Below are 19,838 nucleotides of genomic sequence, written 5' to 3'. Positions count from 1 at the left end.
TTATTTATCAATTTTGTATTAAACACCTTTTGGCTGTAAAATTTTGAGATAGCTGATAAAGATGGATGTGTGCATCAATACATCTGTAAGAGTTGACTGGTTTTTGATAATGTAACTTTGCTTGCAGGATAAAAACAATATCACCACAAAGTTCTGTCAACAAACTCTTTGTGTTTGTACATGCATGTCTGTGTTTTCATATTGCATGATGGTTTTAGGGTTGAGCTTCCCAGAGTGATTCTTTCGTAGAGAATTTTCTGGAAGCTCACTGACCTCCCAACAGATCCATATTGGCGGCGCCAGGGGCGGTGGCAGCTGCTGTGCTAGTGGGAGGAGCTAGAGAGACTCCGGGTTCTGCCGCTGCAGGAGTGGGCGTTGCTGCTGCAGAGGAGGGGGTGGGCTCTGCTGTGAGGGTGGGTTCAGATAGCAAGGACTCGCCCATTTCTGCGAGTACCAACGGAGCGTTCGAAATCCCCAAAGAAAGGCACCAAAATAAATCCCCCAAAAAAGCAACAAAAATAACCAATTGAGTCACCGTTCAGGACAGTGAACGAAAATCAAACCGAAACAAAGGTCAAATCCAAATCAAACCCAAATCAGATCGTTTGGAATCAACAGATCAAAGCAAAATCAATTTTTAACCAAATTAAAGTTGAATAAACACCATCCGGTCATAATCAACGAATAAAAAACAACCAACCAAAAAAGCCCCCATCGAAAACCAAAAATAGACAATGAAATATGTGAAGGGAGAGAGGAGAGGGAAGGCAGAGAGAAACAAAGACAACACTCAGACTAAAGAAAACAGCTTGAGGAGACAAACAGGGAGGTAACAGTGTCCCACTGGTACATTCATCACTATCTGAAAACTCAGAATTTGGAAATTAATGGTGTTTTCAGGATACGTCATTAAAGTTACTTGAAAAAGAGAATCAATTACATTGAGATCTATACTAGAGACTGGAGGTACAGTGAAGCAAAGAGTGACACTCACCTGATCCAAGAAGATCTATGGAAGCAGAATACGGATAAGAGGAAATACATATTTTATTCAATTTAGTTAATTTGAGAGAGTTAATTTAAATGTAAAAAATGTCAAAAGACAAACTCAACCATCAAGATGGAATGAAATAAAAGTAAATTACTATTGATTACATCCACAATACAATGTAAATGAATGTGATTTGACATGAAGGAGGAAGACTTACCTCCCCAAGATGTAGGAGCAGCTGATGGTCCTGAGGGACCTGAGGAGGACAGAGGATCCAGGTCCAGCAAGGAACTGTAGGATTGGGAAGAAATAGAGAGAGAGAATGATGTAAGGTTCCTTCTCTCTGTTGTTCTTGTTTCAGCTTTGTTAATTTGAATTGCACTGGTAGTTGGTGATAAACCCAAGTATTGGGCATGTAAAAACTTTAACCTGATGATGGAGAAAACTTTAAGGGATGACACAAGTTTAGATTTATCCTATAGGAACAATTCAGGATTTAATATTTCACTCAAAACCAAACATATGGACCTCATGGCACCAGATGAGAAGTCAGTGAATTGTCAGCAGGGTTCATCCTCTGTGGACCGGCCATGTCTGTTTACAATATCATGGCAATGTATCCAATAATTTTAAATTATTTCAGTTCAGAACAAAGTGGAAGACTCAGCAGCCTATAGTCACAATAAATGACACAAATAATCTTAGAAGTTATCTGCTACTACCAAAGACTGTATATAAACGCGTCTACACTTCCTCTTACTACCCAGAAATGAAGCAAACAAATCTAATATATAATACAAATGCTGCCATTTGAGTCTACGCAGTAATGATTGGGATGTTTGAGATGTTTTGACTTCACTTCTGGGGGGCTGTCCACTCTGGTGTCATTTTGTTTAAGTTGCAGGGACCATTCATTGTTAAATATTTATATTTAAAAAAGGGTTTGAAGTATTCTGTGCAACAATGTGTAGCACACCCAAGATGACACGACACAGAGAGGTTACAGAAAACAGTCACTTACTCTTCGACTGGTTCGGGAGCGGCTGAAGCAGCGGCACCAGCACTCTCCCCGGGAGGAGGCTGCAGTGTGGGAACAGCGTTTGAAGATTTGGATGGAGTCGATGTTGGAGACACGTTGTTTGTCGGCGATCCCTGAAAGATAGACAAGGGAAACCCTGTTTCAGTGGTACATCAGACCGGAACAACTTAGAAAAAATAAAGACTATATCAAAGGTGTATCATACCTTTGTTGGAGACCTGAAAGAGTAGAAGAGAAGGAGTTAGTGCTTGATTTGAAAAGGACAGATATGTGTGGGAAAGGCTGGAAACTATTTGATGGATCTATTATTATGTCTAAAAATCGAAACTGAAGAAATCAAACAAATATGAAAGACGGATTGAGTCATATGTGATCATATGAAGAGAGTTTATATCCAAAGCACCGTATTGTATGTCCGATGCATACATCTGAAGCAAACAATTGTTCAAAGTATTCTAACTTTGTGCGACTTCAAACTTTGGAACAAAACCCTTCATATACCAACTCACACTGCATGTCAGGATGGGCACACACATGTGGTGACTTACTGCTCATCAAAACATGTGTCTCTGGCAGAGTTCAGACACGTGATCACACCAATACACACATTTCCACATGTGAACTTATAGTTACAGTAGTTGTGGTGCATAATTCACATGTGAATAATGTGTAGGTTTACCATTGGGGAGTGAAATGGCTATAAATACACAGTTTTCTAAGTAGTACGTAAACTCCCAACAAAACATACAGCGTATGCTCACCCTTCACTGGTGATTCCAAATGAACATAAATGGGGAATAAAAGAGAGGAAGGGTTAACGGAAATTATAGAAATATAGCAGCCTATGCTATATGCTTGGTTTTCAACATTTCTCTCACTTATGTAAGTTTGTAGTGACACAGCTGATGAAAAACAAGGACTGAGTTTGCTTAGTGTCAGCCTCATTTACTTCTGTTGTTATTTGGGTGTCAAACTGAGAGTAAATAAAAACATTATTTAACATTTCTTACCCCTTCTTTCCGCCCTTTACGTCCTCCAGACCATTCATGTGTGTTTCCAGAGATTCCAGGATACTGCTGGGAGCCTGAAAAAAAAAATCTAAACTGTGAGTAATAAATAAATGATCCTCCCTACATGTTTCCTGAGTCACACTCTCAGTCCATGTGTAGCCTACATTTCTATTTCCATAGAAAAACACGTGTTAAAGCTTTGAGATTAACGCTCTGGAGAATGTCACTGCAATGCCCACATGCATGTACAAACACACACACACACACACAAGAGATTTGTCAAATTAAATTTAACATGCAGACACTCCATCTTGCAAACACACGCTCAACCAAGGCATTCCCAGTATCCATGGTTACCGGGTCCTCCAGATTTTTAAACGGACAGTCTTCGTCATCCGAGTCTGCTAGATCCACCACTACCCCCGGGTGGAGACACTGAGTTGGGGAGATGGTGGTGGGTGAGACCGGGTGTGTGTGTGTGTGTTTGTGAGAGAGAGGTGGATTGGGTGGCATTCATGTGCATCATAGTCTTATCCCAATTCTTCCAGCGGGCAAACAATAAACATGTAGAGCCATTACAAGTGTTCACTTACGTAGTTAATGTCAGGAATGTCATTTTTGTCGACTCCAACTGTCTGTTGAATAGAAAAAGAGTTAAAAATCTGAAGTACCACACAGCTTTATATATAATTATGGATGTACTTTTAAGGGCTTTCCTACCTCAGCCAGCTTCATGAATTCCCCAATCTTCGTCACCCTGGTCAGGAACCTCTTATAGATCTCCAAGGACTCCTTACAGTCGCTCTTCTTCATCTTGAAGTATTTCTCTATGTAAAGAGCACAGGAGGTTTGCGGGTTCAGATTCATTGTGATACTTGGGTTGCCAAGCAGGAGGGACTCGTGCACTTACTGACCTAATAGGTTGATGACGCCATCATTGTAGGAGGCAAACAGTTTGACCAGGTCCTTGAAGAGAAGCAAAAATGCAGCATTGATGATCCCATTGTTCAGCTCCTTGGGATGAACCTGAGAAGAGAGACCAATGACAAAACCAATAAATAAACCTTCACCACCTGACACTGTCAATTAAAATAAGAGTAGGAATCAAGCCAAAGTTGTACTCACATCAAACTCCATGAGTGTGTCAATCTCAGTCTGAAGAACAGGCATGCCTTTCAACAGCTTCTCAGTGGTCATGGTCCTCATCACGCCCTCAGCACTGAGAAAAGATTAGATATTCCTCACAGATAAGAACAGCCATGGGGTGTAGCTCATGATGCCTTTTTCAAAAAGTCTTTCAGCACAGACAGTGATGGCCATGGTTAACATACCCCTTCTTGACTCTGGTGAAGTCAAAAGCCATCTGGCGGTAGGCGAAAGCTTTCTCATTCAGGTATCGTCCATACCGTCTGATGAATGTAGACATGTCATAGCCTAAATAGAAAAATATTTTCTATTTAGGCATACTCATCTGGATACATACATTATGTGCACACACAAGCACACACCTACTCACACACACATGCACTATCAGACTTGGGTGTTCTTACCGTGAGAGCCGGTTTTGTCGATAAAGTTGCTGAGGTTGAACAGGGAGGTCCTGGAAGCCAAGTACTGAATGAATCTCTGAGAAAGAGACAGAAAACACAGTAAACAGTATCTGTCAAAAGCAGTGAAGCAAAGAATTTAACCCAAGCCCTACAATAAAGAAAACACGTTAACACTTTGTCACTTTACTTTTCAATTGGCATTTCAACATATCATAGTCCAGCTGGGTAGCACTGTCGCCCTACTGCAATAATGTTCAAATCCTATCTTTCTGTGTGTTTGCATGATCTACTTGATTCCTCCCACAGTCCAGAAACATGCTGATTGGGGTTACATTAATTAGAGACTCTTAATCATCCATTTGTGTGGATGTCAGTATGTTAGCCCTGTGATACAATGGCACCCTGTTCAGGGTGTACCCCGCCTCACACCCAATGACAGCTGGAATTGGTTCCAGCTCCCCCTGTGATCCTCAAAGGATAAGCTGTAAAGATAATGGATGGTTGGATGCATGGTTGGATGAATGGGTGGATATTCCACCTTTTAGTAGTTCTGATTCCATTGATAGCTGCTTGCACATTGGACCCACGGGACTCACTTCATTTCTTGGAGAAATTGTGGTCACAGCTGTGACACTATCGGCACACAACCTTTACCACAACCACACTCATAGGACCAATTTCAGCTCTCCAAAGTGGTAGCCTCAGTTATTTACCAACACATTTCTTATACATGTGGATAGGACAACGACAAGCCCCCTCGTAATCTGTGCTTTTATATACTCTAACAGAGTAACAGTAACTGTAGATTGCATACATGTCTTGCTGAATTAAAATGGAATAGAGTAAAGCTTGAACTGTATTTGGTCCAGATGTGATTGGTCTGTATCACGCTCGCTCACCTCATTGCCGTGGACACACATGTGATGGCTGGTGACGAGGGCCTTGAACACGACCACCCAGCTGGCATTGGTGGCCCGCTCAAACAGCGTGTCAGCCATCTGAGGGATGTTCACGTTGGTGGTGTTGGTGGCCGACACCAGGTCTGCAAAGTGCACAGTCACAGAGAAATGTTAGTATTTACACAATGGTTCGATAAATCTGTCTACTGATGTCTGATGGCATTGAGGGGTTAACTGATTAGGGAAGTTTCCTACAGTTTGGTATGTAAGAGGAGTCAGTTTATTTTTAGACCTATGCGTACATAATTTCAATAGCTGTGATTAAACTTTGATTAAGTGTGAAAGCTAAATGTTCACTGCAGAGCTGCTCCAGAGACCCGTGAGAATATTAAGCCAGGAGAGGGACCTGACGCAAATACAAATTGATGTTGGTGCCCACACACACGCACCCACACACACACACACACACGTTGGCACGCGCTGACAATGCAGAGGGAGCGAATAGTGCTTTGTCATCTCCCCTCCCTGGTTGCCAGTTCAGACACTCAGACAGATAGAGAGGTCTCCTAAAGTAAAGTGTCTGAACCACTGCTCTAAGTGGAACACAATCTGTACAAGTGCAGTGGGATGTTAACACGTATATCTCCTTCTGTGTTACATTGACTGGTCACTAATGACACAGATTCAAACACTGAATCACAATTTCATAAATTCCCCAGAGATTTTAATTTCAGAAATACACAAATCATATCATTTCTATTTTAGACACATTTTCCTTTGGTCTAAAGTTACTGTACATGTATGTGGAATAATTCTTGACATCACATCCTGCTGGGAGACATAAAGAATCTTCTCCTTCTCTGTGTCAAACATGACAATGTTTTCGACAACCAAAGAATTTAAAATGTCTGACAAATATAACAAAACAAAACAATTCGAAGAAGCTGGAACCTGAGAATGTAATGGATTTCTGTCTGAAAAAGAAAACATATCTGCCAACTAAATTCCAGCTTATCCACTATTATTGAATTATTGACGATAATCATGTCAGCTCTTTGCTACAGGCACAGTTTTGTGTAACCGAGGTAAATTTTACCCACATTGAGGCCACAATTGGCAACACAAAATATCTTTCTTTCCCTCATTTTGACAGATGTCACTGATCAAATCAAGACGAATATAAAAAATTTGTGGCCGACAATCAAATTTGCAAAAGGGTACACGAGCAGCACTCGTGATGAGCATGTGAGCAAACATAGGCTTCATAAAGTAGGACCCTGATCAGCTGATGATGACACACAATCTCACAGCTTTATATCAACTATTTCTTTTAAAAATATCAACATATCTAACATTTTATTTCTTCATTCTCAGAAACAGAGAGAGAGAGGCCACAGAAAGAGCAATATAAACTTAACAACATAAACACAACAAGAGGACTTGGTCAAGCAAGAAAAAAAGTTGTATAAGAATAATGCTATATACAGTACTCAAGGTCCTAAAATATCTGGAATACATGAAATAAAAGTATTCAAGGGCAGATATTGCATTTGTTGTGGAAGTGAAAAAAAATTGAACAGCCTGCCCCCTTGACATTGACAAACAAGAGCAGCACTGAGCATACCCAGAGAGGAATGCAGCAAATATTGGCAGGTACCTCTAATAATGGAAGGAGAGGAAGGCCAGTGTATTGAATAGACCTTGGCCTTGCCTCAAGCAGCTAGATACCAAACTGTAGACCCAGAACAGCAAGGTGGGGCAGAGCGAGGGAAGAGAAAGAGCAGACGCTCAGAGGAACAGCAGGGAGTCTGCTGAGAACCAGTTATGTTGACATGAGAGATGAGAGTTAGAGCAGTGAGGCTGCCCAAGGTCATAAAGAGGTGGCAAGCTGGGAAGGTTAGGGTGGTTGGGGGGGTTGTAAACAGATTATAACTAATCACTGGTTCTAGTCTCACTGCTCAGCCCCCGTACAGCACATATACATAAACACTTATTTTCCTGTTTTCACACCCCCTGTGTCACACCAGCAGTATTATCCGCGTTTTGTTACCAGCACTGTTGAGTATAAAGACTCTGATTAATTTATCTTCTTAGCACAAAATTGGAAAAACAGTATCAAAATCGTTTTAATGTCTTTTGTTTGTGTTTTAATAAAACTGATCATTATCTGTAATATATACATACAGTTTGACCAAATGGTAACAGCCACACAGCAACAGCTCTGCTAATGTCTGTTGCTCTTGTGTTTAATGATGACTGCAGTATCATCAATCTGTTGTCCCTACACCACGGCCTCTGTTACTGTAGATGTTAGAGTCTTTTCAACAAAACCTCTTATCCATGCTTGCGTGTTTTATTCTAAAGGATTGTTTCTCTCTCTCTCTCATTCAAATCTCTGATTATGTCCATCCGCTATCTCTCAGTTAACTCTCTTTTTTCTTTCTCTCCTTTTGCCTCTTTTCTCTGTGAAATTGCAGAAGATGCATGCACACACGCAAACACGTAGACATGGTCAACAAAGGCTGAAATGGGATTATATAACATTATCATGTCACCAGCGCAGCGACAAAGTCATTACTCATACTGACATCGTAAATACAGAGCTGTCCACTGCTATTTTCTGAGATTTTAAGGTCAGGATATCCACTAATAACTGTGTGTGTAGACATAATATATGTTTACTGGTGTTTAATGTGTTGCCATATGGGCCAAATCATGGGCTGTAATCTAGTTGTGACATAATTATCGGAAACATACACACACCCATTTACATGTAGTGGATATGATCGTGTGTGTGTGTGTGTGTGTGTGTGTCTAATGAGGATTTGCTGAGCTAAATAAAGACTCTTACGGTAATCCACGGCCCACAGGAGAGTTCTAATAATGAACTGTGAGGCCTCATACGGTGTGAGTGTAAGTGTGTGTGTGGCTGTGTGTAAGTGAGCTATTATTGAGATTTAAAGTTACACAACAAACTACTAGCCCGATTATTCCAGATAAAATTACACAGTACACACACGATAACGTGATTTCACACCTATTTACTCCACATGCCACCAAAATAAACCTTCTCACTAAGTAATTATTGCTTACTCAACTACGCACTGATACCTTTTCAATCTATACAGTGTGAATAATTCTGTTGTGGAACTGTTAGCACGATGCTAACATTAGGGCAGCATACACCATTTAAACTTCTTATTCAGAGTTCAAACACACCCATATGATCGCAGACAATAAACAAGAGCGCTAAAGAGTGTAAAGAACACGCAAAGGTTTAAATGACTAAAGCGCACAAGGACACATGAATAAGCAGTAATATCATAAGTTAAAGCAGATATTCACTTAATTAAACAGATTTCTGTACGCTAAATAAAAGGTTACTGCTAGCTGGCCGTTAGCTTAGCTTAGCCTAACAAAAAGACAGGAAACACATGTTAACAGCTAGCCTGGCTCTGTCTGAAGCTAACGCCATCAGCCTACTAGCACTAATGCTCATTAAGAGTCTGTCACATTAGCCCTTTGTAAATTAGCAACATAGCTTGTTAGATAGTGAGCTCTATGGGTGATATTAGGTAGTTTTTGCTAACATTAATAACTAAGCTTGCTGTTTTCACCATGGTTCCTTTCTTTGTGCTCGGCTAAGCTAACAAGCCGCAGGCTGTGTAGCCTCTGTGTACCGCACAACCATGCAGAGGTGAAACTTGTATCATCTACTCAGCTAGCTAAGATGCTACACAGATGCTAGCTTCTGCAAGTGAGACACACCACACTGGGCTGGAATCACAATTCAGATGCTCCATTGAATTGCAGATGATAGATAAATGCCGACTAGGACACATGAATATCATCTTAAATGCTAAAATATATAACTTGACACTTTCACAAGTTCACTGAATTTACTTGCCTGCAAAGATTGATACCACTGTCTTCTTCTTCTTTGTCTGATTTATTGGTGGGTGCCAACCAACGTCAATACACCAAACAAAACTGATTTCTGTTTATTTAACATAAGGGTACAGGTAGCTGGCAGTTACCTTAGCTTAGCCTATGAAAAAGACTGGAAACGAAGGAAAACCGCTAGCCTAGCTCCATCTTAAGCTAATGCAGTCGTGGAACCAGGACCTCTAAGGCTCACAAAAACAGCCCGGCACATTATCCCTTGTAAAATAGCAATATTACATTTTTACACTTACACAAATTTAAACCAATGAGCTACAGCATGTTAAATAGTGAGATATTTGGGTGCTATTATGCAGTTTTTTGCTAACTAGCTCGATTCACCCTGTTTTCCAGTGTTAATGCTATAGGCTAAGCATAGGCCATCAATTTTGTGTGCGCTTCACTACCACATGACACTACTATCATTTACTTTGCTTACTCTCAGCAAGAATGCGAGCAGGTTTTACCATCATGGCACATACAGTAAGTCACAGAGCCCTACACTTCTGGACACATGATCGGCACCCATTTCTACATTTCTACATCCCATTTCTGCATCCAGCAGGTAATAACGTGATGAATTGTATCAATTGCCTTTGGTGGTGAACAAACCGTAGGGTCTTTATTTTCAGTTGACCTTGTGTGGACCACATGTTTCCCCTGCAAATTTGGAGCAAACACTTGCCCTCCAGTGCTCGTTTCATTAAAAAGAGAAAAACACAACTAAGATAAACAAGAATATGAAATTCAACAGAGGGTGTTTTAGTTCATGATGATGTTTTATTTCCTGTGTGCACTGTGGGCCTCATTTTAGAAGAAATCATGTACATGCATCAGGGGCAAAAGAAAATGTTATATACCTCTTCACACAGAGGAAAATCCTCCATAGATGTATAACCTTTGCAGATTTTATTTTGGAGTAGAAATTAGGGTGAAAAGGCACCTGTGATTTTGAAATAACTATAATCACACACAATTCCTCCTACTACGGGCTGCTGATACTTTTAATTAGTCCACAATGAGAAGACAATCCCAAATATTCATTAAACTTCACTAAAGCATAATTTCATATCGTCAACATTTAGCAACAATCATTCTTCAGTCTTATAGTTTTGTTAAAGAGCTATGCATTCATTTTGATTGTCTCTGCACTCTCGAGATGACAGCGCTGTCATTTGCCGTTCCTTGTCACAATCTCCCTTTGTCATTACCCTGCCATTGACTGAATCTCACAATCTGTTCACATGGCAACCTCACTGCACCACCACAACCCCATCCATCCACCCCAAGGGTCAAAGTCTGTGTCACCAAGATAAAGGAATACATTTGACAGGTTTTTGTCAAGTAAATCTAAAATAATGGCATAGGTGACTTATAACTGCAGTAGCTTATACAGCACTTAAATTATTAGTTTCTATCTTCAAGCTAAATTGCTCTATCAATATAGACAAAAAACGTCTTATTATTTGAGTGTATTTCACTGATTTGATGTCGGTATGAGTGGAGATGATTATAATTTTTTTGAGGTTAGGAATTTCCTTCAGCCAAGATACACGTGCTAGAGTAGCACAGTGGCCTACATACAGGGAGCTTGTTGAATCCCCCCAGAAATGGATACAGCATAACCTCACAGACTAAAAACCTTCAAGGAGACAACTTGTTCATGTATGTACATTATATCTTGTTGAACTGGCTTGGCAGTAAAACACAAAGGCCTAAGAATCCTTCTGTGTATCGGCAGCTACACAAGTCCGAGATGGTACTGTCCAAAATTAGACAAAGACACAGACAACAAACACACGAGAGCAGCAGAAAAAAGGCGGAAACAATGGGCTTTGTCCATAGTCTGTGGCCATAGTCTCTGGCCCATTGTAGCATTAGCATTGTCACCTTTGGCTGTGTAAATAATGCAAGACAGTCATTGGCTGATTATTAAATTATTCAGCAGGGTAGCGGATCACAAGATATAAAGTCCCAGCCCAAGACACAGGACCAGACCGGCACATGCAGCGACCAAACACAGATGGACGCAGACAAACCAGAAAACATATAGCCCAACTTGACTACACCCATTACCATGTGTACTCAGCACCACGCCGCTGCTTTGGTCTGACTCAGTATTTGTGGGAGATGATGGTGATTAATCATGATTTGTCATATGGGTGGCCTGCTGTCATGTGTAGATGTGTCAATAAAGCTGTGAGGTTTGATAATTTTATTCAGCTGGGATTATATCCAATAGCCCAGTGACCTATATGCAACTTTGCTTTGAATTTAAATAAATGTGTAGACACTTATATACATTACTATTTATACCTTTAGGCCTTCTGTGGTTTTGCATCAATAAAGCTTTAATGTGAAGTTAAAATAAAAATGGCTTTGCAGAAGCGCAGATATTCAATAAATGGGATACTTGTCAGTCCACATAAAATATGGCCTTTTCTGCCGATACCTAACTGTCTCCTGTCTTACTCTCTCTCATGCATGAGTGTCCATCATCTTTACTGGAGGCTGACACACAGGGTCAGCAGGGGGTTCACCACAATGGCTGCATCAATTCATTATGGCACCACACCCATTTAAGCAAAGGGGAATTAACAAATGACTGGTCTTAATGGCTCTTATCGCTGTGGTGGCATGTGGCCTGTGCATGTTTCTGCACGTGTGTGTGTGTAGGGGCCTGTTGCCTCTTACGTGCCTGTAGTATAAGGAATAGTAGAGGAAATGAGTGCACTTACAGTCCAGGTGCTTTTTCTTGGGCGCCATCACTTCATGAGTGGTGGCTTTGCAGACAGCTCGGGCCATGTCTGATCCCGTTAGCTGGTACTGCGCAGCGGCGATGCGATCCGTGAGCGTTTGCCCCGACATTTTCTCTCTCCCGCTGAATGGACCAGCTCAGGAAAACGCGTCTCGAAGCAGGGGACGATACAATGAAGAAAGATGAATGTGAATAAAACCCAGGTGGTGCGGTTGGGTCGAGCCGATCCCGTGCGTTTCCTCCCCCGGTGTAGGCCTGTGACCTTCTGTGTGGGCGGAAAAAACACGCACAGGATGAGATGAAAACCTAATAAGTGCTATTCTCGCATGGAAACCGTGCGGTCACGTTGATCGTGTGTGTGATGACATGATTAGACTTACGCAAGGTTGTGAATCCCCCCACGGCTTGTCCCGTCCCCAGGTCCGGACCGCTCGGTTCAGCACCTTGGACAGCTCGAGCCACCCGGTTATGTAAGAGTCAAGTGGCGGTGGAAGCTGCTCCCTCAGCCCGCAGCAATAATTTCTCAAATGGACCAATGAACGATGCTGCACCACTGAACCTCTTCTGATCGTTTATATATATATTTCGAGAAAATATCTAATGCAAGGCCGCGCAAAGATCCAGTTAGGAGGGCGCATCAGGTTTGGCTACTTCCCCTCCTCCTGCAGGAGTGCATTCAAATAAAGACAGGAAAAAAAAAACCCTGCAATGGTTCCCTCTGTGGTCAGATTGCGGTGTTTCCTCTCTTCTGTTCTCTTCTCCTCAATGATCTGTATGTTCCGGCTCAGAAATGCTGCTTCACACACGGAGAAAAATTGCGCACCGCTCCCCCAGTGGTGCTGCTGCGCAAGATGTTCGGGAAGAGGAAGAAAAAAAAGCAGATGGGAATTTCCTTTCACTCCTTCCCCCTCCTGTCGATTGTTTATTTATTAATTTGTGTTATCTTTATATATGACCATCACCACCGGAGGCTCCTCCCCCCTCCAGAGGGTGCTGCTTGGTTGGATGACATACGTCGCATGCACGTCTCTTCAAGGGGAGTGGACATGGGGCGGGGGGTGCAGAAACCCGGATCACGATGCGCCAAAAGGGTTAAAAAAAATACGAGCGTGACTGTGGCTCCTGTGCATGTGCGGTATGCATCACGCAGGTTTGCACACGCTGCATGCACAATGGCAGATGATGGGGGGAGACATTCTCCTGATGAGCAGACTACCCCCTAATAGTCCACATAATGATCAGCTGAGGCTTTATATGTGGACTGAGCCTCATAAAGCTACAACCAGAGCAGTACAACATGTAATCACACTTCATATTTGCACTGCATCGGCCTTTTTATTGTTTTTACGTTATTTAGGAAAGGCCTTTATCATATGTGTATTCACTGAATATGTGTACAGGCAGATTTTTAAGAACATGCATTGAACATACTAAGTGCAAATCATCAATCCGCTGCATCATAGTAAAAACCATTCGTGCAGAAAAGCGCACTGTCAGACGCGCCCGGACGTGCTTGCGTCACGTGACGTAGGCGGAAGTGTGGCCACGTCGTCAGCAGGGAGGAGAGGAGGAATCGGAGAAACAGGAAGCTGCTCGTTCAGAGCCCTGCAACACTTTTCTGTAAGTAAGTGAATTAAAAACAACTCTACTGCTACTTGTTTACATTTAGCAGCATTCAGCTCCACTTTGTGATGCGCATCGATATGTTATTGTTGTTTCTAGCAGGCGACAGGCTGCAGCTGCAGTTTGCTGTAAACCTTGCCCTCTTCTTGTCTTCTTGTTTATTTGACATGTTGTATTCACTTGCTTGAGAATGATAAGTTAATTATTTACTTTGCTTGGACTGTAGTTTGTGTCTGTCTTTGCTGGTTGGGTGTCATTGATTTATCCCTGAAAGAAAGATGTATTTTCAGGAGCCATTTCTGTTTTTGTTTATCTCAAGGTGCTCTCAATATTTACAACAGCTTTGATTTCCCAAGAACTGATACTATAAACGCTATAATAACTTACATGATTCTATAATACTTTTAATGACTATTCTGTCATAATATACATACAAATGCATGATAGCATCTGTTTCCTTGTTTATACCTACATTTTGAAAATTACAAACTTAATACCGTTAATCTGAAAGAAATGTGTTCATTCACTTTGACATGTCCAGCACTACTGGCACTGGGTGACTTCTGATGAGAATTACGAAATCACGTCAGATAACCCTGGGTTGGTCAATAATACAATATCAATAATTATCCCAGTATAACTATAACAATATAACTAAAGTCCAGGATATATCTATATTGCTCGTGCATTCTGTTAGCACAGTGAGGAGGTTAAACACGTAATTGATCTACCTCAGAATTGTAAAGTGTTCTGTTGTTTATCAAATGTTGGTCATTTGCTGCCCATATAGAAAAGTTTAAAACCACAACCTTCACTCAGGAGCAAAAATCTTAACACTTAGAAGAAATAATGATTTAATAAATGATAATGTGACATTTACGGTTCTAATTATCGATATTGACTGATATAAACATTTTTGTCCTGATAAGGATTTTGGCCATATCGCCCAACCCTAAAATAACCTGGACCAAATCATGTGACAAATGACAACTTGATTGGTTGAAAACCTTCAATAAAGCCCCCTACAGTTTTTCTAAAAGACACAAGTGTTTCCTCCACCACCGACTGCTCTGTGTTTCACGTCTGTTATAATGTATTTCAGCCATGGCCGAGTTCCCGAAAGTATCAAAGCTGTCCAGTCAGCACCAGAAGCCTGTAGGGTTGGTTTTGCAATATGGCACTGCCGGCTTCAGGACCAACGCCAAACTGCTGGACCACATCATGTTCAGGATGGGACTTCTGGCCACGCTCCGCTCCAAGAAGACCAAGGCCACCATTGGAGTGATGGTCACTGCATCCCACAACCCAGAGGTGGTGTAAAAATATTTTTTATGAAAAAGAAATTATTGTGACATTCTTATATACAATTTACAGTTATATTCTCATCCATTTGAAAATATTCATGTTTCACCCCACCCTGATGGGGTTTAAACATTCCTTCAAACACATCATAATCATAACTCTCCATTTCTTGGGGTGTGTAGGAGGACAATGGGGTGAAGCTGGTCGACCCCATGGGAGAGATGGTGACACCGGCGTGGGAGGGCTATGCCACACAGCTGGCCAACGCAGAGCAGGACGATTTACTCACTGCTTTGAAAGACATTATAGAGAAAGAGGCCATAAACATGAGCCAGGGGGCAAATGTGTTTGTGGGCAAAGACACCAGGTAAAATGTTTTTACAGATTTGTTGAGTAATATTTAATTTGATGATATCTAGCAGTAAATAAGTGCTTTTAAGTTCTGTTAGTATCATTGATTTTTATTGTGGTCTCTACTATACCTAGAGACATACATTTTTTCAAATCTTCTATAAAGTTTTTCGCCAAACAATTAAAAAATAACTGCACTGGTGCACATGAGAGCTTCTCCTGTTTGACTTGACTTTTATAAAAAGGGAAAATATTCGTTCTTCTTTATAATATCATATTAATCCTACAGATTGTCCTCTGGGTCTGCACAGCTAAACCTGCATTTAATATTTGGATTAATCCTCCTCATTCAAATTAAATATTTGCCCTTGAATTACAGGAGCAGTAGTGCCGCTCTTTCACAGGCAGTTCTGGATGGAGTGAGTGCTCTCGATGGTCACAGCAAAGGTAAGGTTAATTAAACTATTAGAATATTCTCATTTACACTTATTTGATTGTTTGCTTCGCTTTGATTAATTTCTCGTCTTTTTCTCTTCTCACCTCTTTTCTCACCTTTTCTGTCGTCTGATTCTCTCCATCTCTCCTATCAGACTACGGTTTGGTGACCACTCCGCAGCTCCACTACATGGTTTGCTGTCAGAACACACAGGGGAAATATGGAGATGCCACCGTGGAAGGATACTACCACAAACTGTGCCAGGCCTTCATTCAGCTCACTAAGAATGTAAGAAAATAGGGCATGTCTTGTGTTTACTGACTTTATCAGATCACACTCTGTGTTTGTTTTTTCAGGGTTTTTTTTTTGCTCCTTCCCTTAATCGTATCCTCTTTGGTAGGCGTCCAACTGCACTGATGACCAGAAGCACCTCTCTGTGGATGGCGCTAATGGCATTGGTGCTCTGAAGCTTCGAGAGATGGAGAGTCGCCTGAAGAGGGAGCTGCAGATTTCTCTCTTCAACGACGGCAGCAAAGGAAAGCTCAACCACCAATGTGGAGCCGATTTCGTCAAAGTGCAGCAAAAACCTCCAACAGGTAAAACACAGATTTAAAGTCTGACAGTCAGTGTAGAGACACGTCAGGAAAGGTTTTTAATGAGCATCATCTATTGCACAGACATCTATTGATCCAGCAATGCATTGACAGAAAATTTTATTAACTTGCGAAGTATGATTCCTACCTGGGGTGACAGAAAAACTAGATGTGATCTGATGACATTTTCATCAAGACGCATGTATAATGATTTTATTTCCTAGAAGTCCAACAACACCATCTACTCGTGTCAATATCTGTCTCTACAAATGTAGTTTACTAGTGCAATGTCCTGGAATGGGCTGTTTGCTTGGTCTGTGGTTGGTTGCAGCTTTCTTTCTGAAACTTTAAAAGTGACCTGCAGTAATTGAGCCGTGGTGAGTGAAGATCGACTGCAGGACTAATGAATAAAGTTTTGGCCTCAAACTCATGTGACATTTTCATCTAGACTTATGTACCCACTAGTGTTAATATCTGTCTCTACAATTTTTCTGAATTCACCACGTCTTTTGAAGGTTTAACGATTAACCCGGGGGAGCGTGGTTGTTCCTTTGACGGCGACGCTGACCGAATCGTTTATTACTACACGGACTCTGAGGGACAGTTTCACCTGCTGGATGGAGACAAGATCGCTACTCTCATCAGCACTTACCTCAAAGAGCTGCTCACACAGGTACTCTCTCATATACGAACATTTAAACAATAAACAGGCCCATAGACGCAAACTCTTCACGAGTCATTTTCCTCTCTGGATGAACAGGCTGGTTTAGACTTGAAGATAGCAGTGGTCCAGACCGCTTACGCTAACGGCAGCTCAACACACTATCTGGAGAACACTATGAAGGTGAGAAAACACCCACGCACCCACACACACACATACACTGCATTACTGCTTTTTCCATTTTTCAAGTTGGTGCTGATATATGCTGCTGTCACCTTCTGTAGTTAATAGTAAGATGTGCTAAAACTGGAGTGAAGCACCTTCATCATGCAGCCCAGGAGTTTGACATTGGCGTGTACTTTGAGGCCAACGGTCACGGAACTGTGAGTATATCAGACACACAAACAACAGCTCTAATAATCCACAATCTAGCACCTATGATTCTAGATGATCTAGTATCATTATGTGTTGTGTTTAGGTGTTGTTCAGTAAAGCGGCTGAAGAGAAGATCCAGCAGCTCACTGAGGACCCCAACACCAACGACGAGAGGAAGAGAGCAGCCCTCCTGCTGCAGAGCACTATTAACGTCATTAACCAGGTAGACACACACACACACACACACACACACACACACACACACACACACACACACACACACATATATATGCTAATTATTTGTGTTTATTTCTTCTAAAGACTGTAGGTGATGCGATTTCTGACATGCTGCTGATTGAAGCCATATTAACCATCAAGGGTATGACTGTCCAGCAGTGGGACGCGATCTACAGTGACCTGCCAAACAGGCAGCTTAAAGTCAAGGTACTCATGTTTTCAATGTATTACCATGTATCATACTTCTGATAGTTAATCCTGGCTTACCCTATCGGGAAATTGCTTTTCTTTTGCCCCTCTCAAAGTGTGACGTTTACTGCAGAACAGGCCTTGAATTTTACAGAAAATATTTCAAAAGTAATGGATTTATTTTGTTGTAACAAGAAGTTGTTTTGTTCACAGTTTTATGAGTAGTCCTCAGTTCATGTCACATCCTGAAGAATTTCTTCTGAATGATGTTTCATTTTTTGATGCAGTATTTAAAGATACTGTTTTGATTGGAGATTATGAGCAAAGAATTGCCCTTTTTGTCGGATTTTAACCGACGTCATGTCTTAACCACAACATGACAATCATTGCGAGTCCTTAACAAGACCATTGTAGTCGAGAAGAAGTGCTTCGGTTTGATACAGTATCCCTGCTAAGCTTTCAGTGTATTGTGCGTGTATCTCTTTTGCTGTTTTATATGAATGTGTTACTCTCTGTACCAGTTCCACACTGTAGTACACTGTACATGTATCTGTATTTGTACCTGTTTTATTTTGTTTTTCTTCTGCAGGTATCTGACCGCAGAGTGATAGACACGACGGACGCAGAGAGGCGGGCAGTGAGCCCAGCAGGGCTGCAGGAGGCCATCGACAGTTTAGTGAAGAAATACAAACAGGCCCGTTCCTTTGTGCGACCCTCCGGCACCGAGGATGTGGTCAGAGTTTACGCTGAGGCAGAAACACAGGTGAGAAATCTTCATCCTGTTTGGGAGATCTTTGTGTCCTTGACTAAAAACTGATGGGAGTGTATTGTGTGTAAAGCTGTCACTCACCATAATCTGTGTGTTTTTCAGGAGAGTACCGATGCCCTCGCACATGAAGTCAGCCTCGCTGTTTATCGCCTGGCGGGGGGAGTGGGAGATGAACCCAAACCATTGCACTAGACACACACCTACACCCATCAGCCACAAGATTGATAGGTATAGATATTGATCCACGTTTTAATAGGTGCTTTTTGAAAGGAATCTCAGTTGATAATGTTTTTATAAAGCTGTGATATATCAAAACAATCTTATTTGGTGAGGTGCCAAATTAGTTCGTACTGCAGATTGCACTTGGTAATTCACTTTACTCTCTTTTTATTTGATATTTGTCATTGTGAAAGTGGGAAACACTGGTAGAGACAATGAAGGGATTTTATGCAACTTTAGGTAAAACACTTGACTTGTTATTGTATCTCCAGCAGGCAACCATGTACCTAATTATGGGTTTCTATGTAAGCTAATATAAATAATCAACTTAACCATATATATATCATGTAATTAACACATGTGTTGTCGAGAGAGTTTCAGTTAACCATTGGTTATAGCCTCCTAATAAATCAAATCTTTCAGAATAATTACTGTGAGTTCTTTGCTTTTCAAAACATTGAATTAGACGTTTCCATGGGGGGGGGGGGTTATAAGTTCCTTAAATGTTGCTGGGAGCAGACTGCTGCTTAGGGTCAAATAAACTATGGAAAAATAGAAAGAAGGAAGTGTGTACCTGTGTGATTTTCTATTACGCAGGACACACAGGGGAAATATTTATATTTTGTCAGACTCAAGTTATGTCTCTACTCATATGTTATTTCAAATGAAAACAACAACTATGCTTGCATGCAGTTTATTTTGCTACTTTCAAAGACGTGTTCCCAACACACAGGAGGGTTAAAATGAGCAGAGAGGCGGGTAGAGGCCGACAGAGTTAAGAGCAGGTGGAGCAGCAGAGTGACAGGACACAGTGTAAAGTCTCAATGGAAGATAAACACAACCAATAAATGGGCATTGCAACATGCTGTTGGAGTTGGAATTCCTTTCACTGCA

The 19,838-nt window shown here is 41.3% G+C and overlaps 2 protein-coding genes across 10 annotated transcripts in view; one reads left to right on the top strand and one right to left on the bottom strand.

Moving 5' to 3' along the window:
* The window catches only part of LOC117758864 (clathrin coat assembly protein AP180-like), a 30,909-nt gene extending 17,782 nt beyond the window's left edge, over positions 1–13,127 (bottom strand). For 4 of the 8 annotated variants that reach the window (XM_034580867.1, XM_034580870.1, XM_034580869.1 and 1 more), the window contains exons 1-16: positions 12,570–13,121; positions 12,170–12,454; positions 5,490–5,632; positions 4,591–4,666; positions 4,372–4,474; positions 4,166–4,259; positions 3,955–4,066; positions 3,761–3,867; positions 3,634–3,675; positions 3,041–3,114; positions 2,792–2,797; positions 2,236–2,248; positions 2,013–2,143; positions 1,209–1,282; positions 995–1,009; positions 274–444 (exon numbers count right to left, since the gene is read on the bottom strand). In XM_034580867.1, the coding sequence (XP_034436758.1) occupies positions 274–444; positions 995–1,009; positions 1,209–1,282; positions 2,013–2,143; positions 2,236–2,248; positions 2,792–2,797; positions 3,041–3,114; positions 3,634–3,675; positions 3,761–3,867; positions 3,955–4,066; positions 4,166–4,259; positions 4,372–4,474; positions 4,591–4,666; positions 5,490–5,632; positions 12,170–12,299 (1,291 nt within the window). In that variant the 5' untranslated portion in view covers positions 12,300–12,454; positions 12,570–13,121. Of the gene's footprint in view, positions 1–273; positions 445–994; positions 1,010–1,208; positions 1,283–1,684; positions 1,692–2,012; positions 2,144–2,235; positions 2,249–2,791; positions 2,798–3,021; positions 3,115–3,633; positions 3,676–3,760; positions 3,868–3,954; positions 4,067–4,165; positions 4,260–4,371; positions 4,475–4,590; positions 4,667–5,489; positions 5,633–12,169; positions 12,455–12,569 lie in introns of all 8 variants that reach the window. The other 4 variants (XM_034580874.1, XM_034580868.1, XM_034580872.1 and 1 more) reach the window with 4 other exon arrangements.
* Positions 13,128–13,675: 548 nt separating this feature from the next.
* pgm3 (phosphoglucomutase 3) lies at positions 13,676–19,502 on the top strand. Of its 2 annotated transcripts, none has more exons than XM_034580879.1 (13): positions 13,676–13,809; positions 14,915–15,123; positions 15,297–15,481; positions 15,845–15,912; positions 16,056–16,189; positions 16,302–16,497; positions 17,010–17,167; positions 17,255–17,338; positions 17,440–17,538; positions 17,634–17,753; positions 17,852–17,974; positions 18,546–18,719; positions 18,828–19,502. In XM_034580879.1, the coding sequence occupies exons 2-13, from the start codon at positions 14,917–14,919 to the stop codon at positions 18,915–18,917; spliced, it is 1,638 nt and encodes a 545-aa protein (XP_034436770.1). In that variant the 5' UTR covers positions 13,676–13,809; positions 14,915–14,916; the 3' UTR covers positions 18,918–19,502. The 2 variants fall into 2 exon arrangements, with proteins under 2 accessions (XP_034436770.1, XP_034436769.1); XM_034580878.1 differs by having other exon boundaries at positions 13,709–13,813.
* Positions 19,503–19,838: the final 336 nt, after the last annotated feature.

The sequence above is a fragment of the Hippoglossus hippoglossus genome, chromosome 24 (assembly GCF_009819705.1).
Source record: "Hippoglossus hippoglossus isolate fHipHip1 chromosome 24, fHipHip1.pri, whole genome shotgun sequence".
NCBI lineage: Eukaryota > Metazoa > Chordata > Actinopteri > Pleuronectiformes > Pleuronectidae > Hippoglossus > Hippoglossus hippoglossus.
This window is presented reverse-complemented; position numbering and strand designations above follow the sequence as displayed.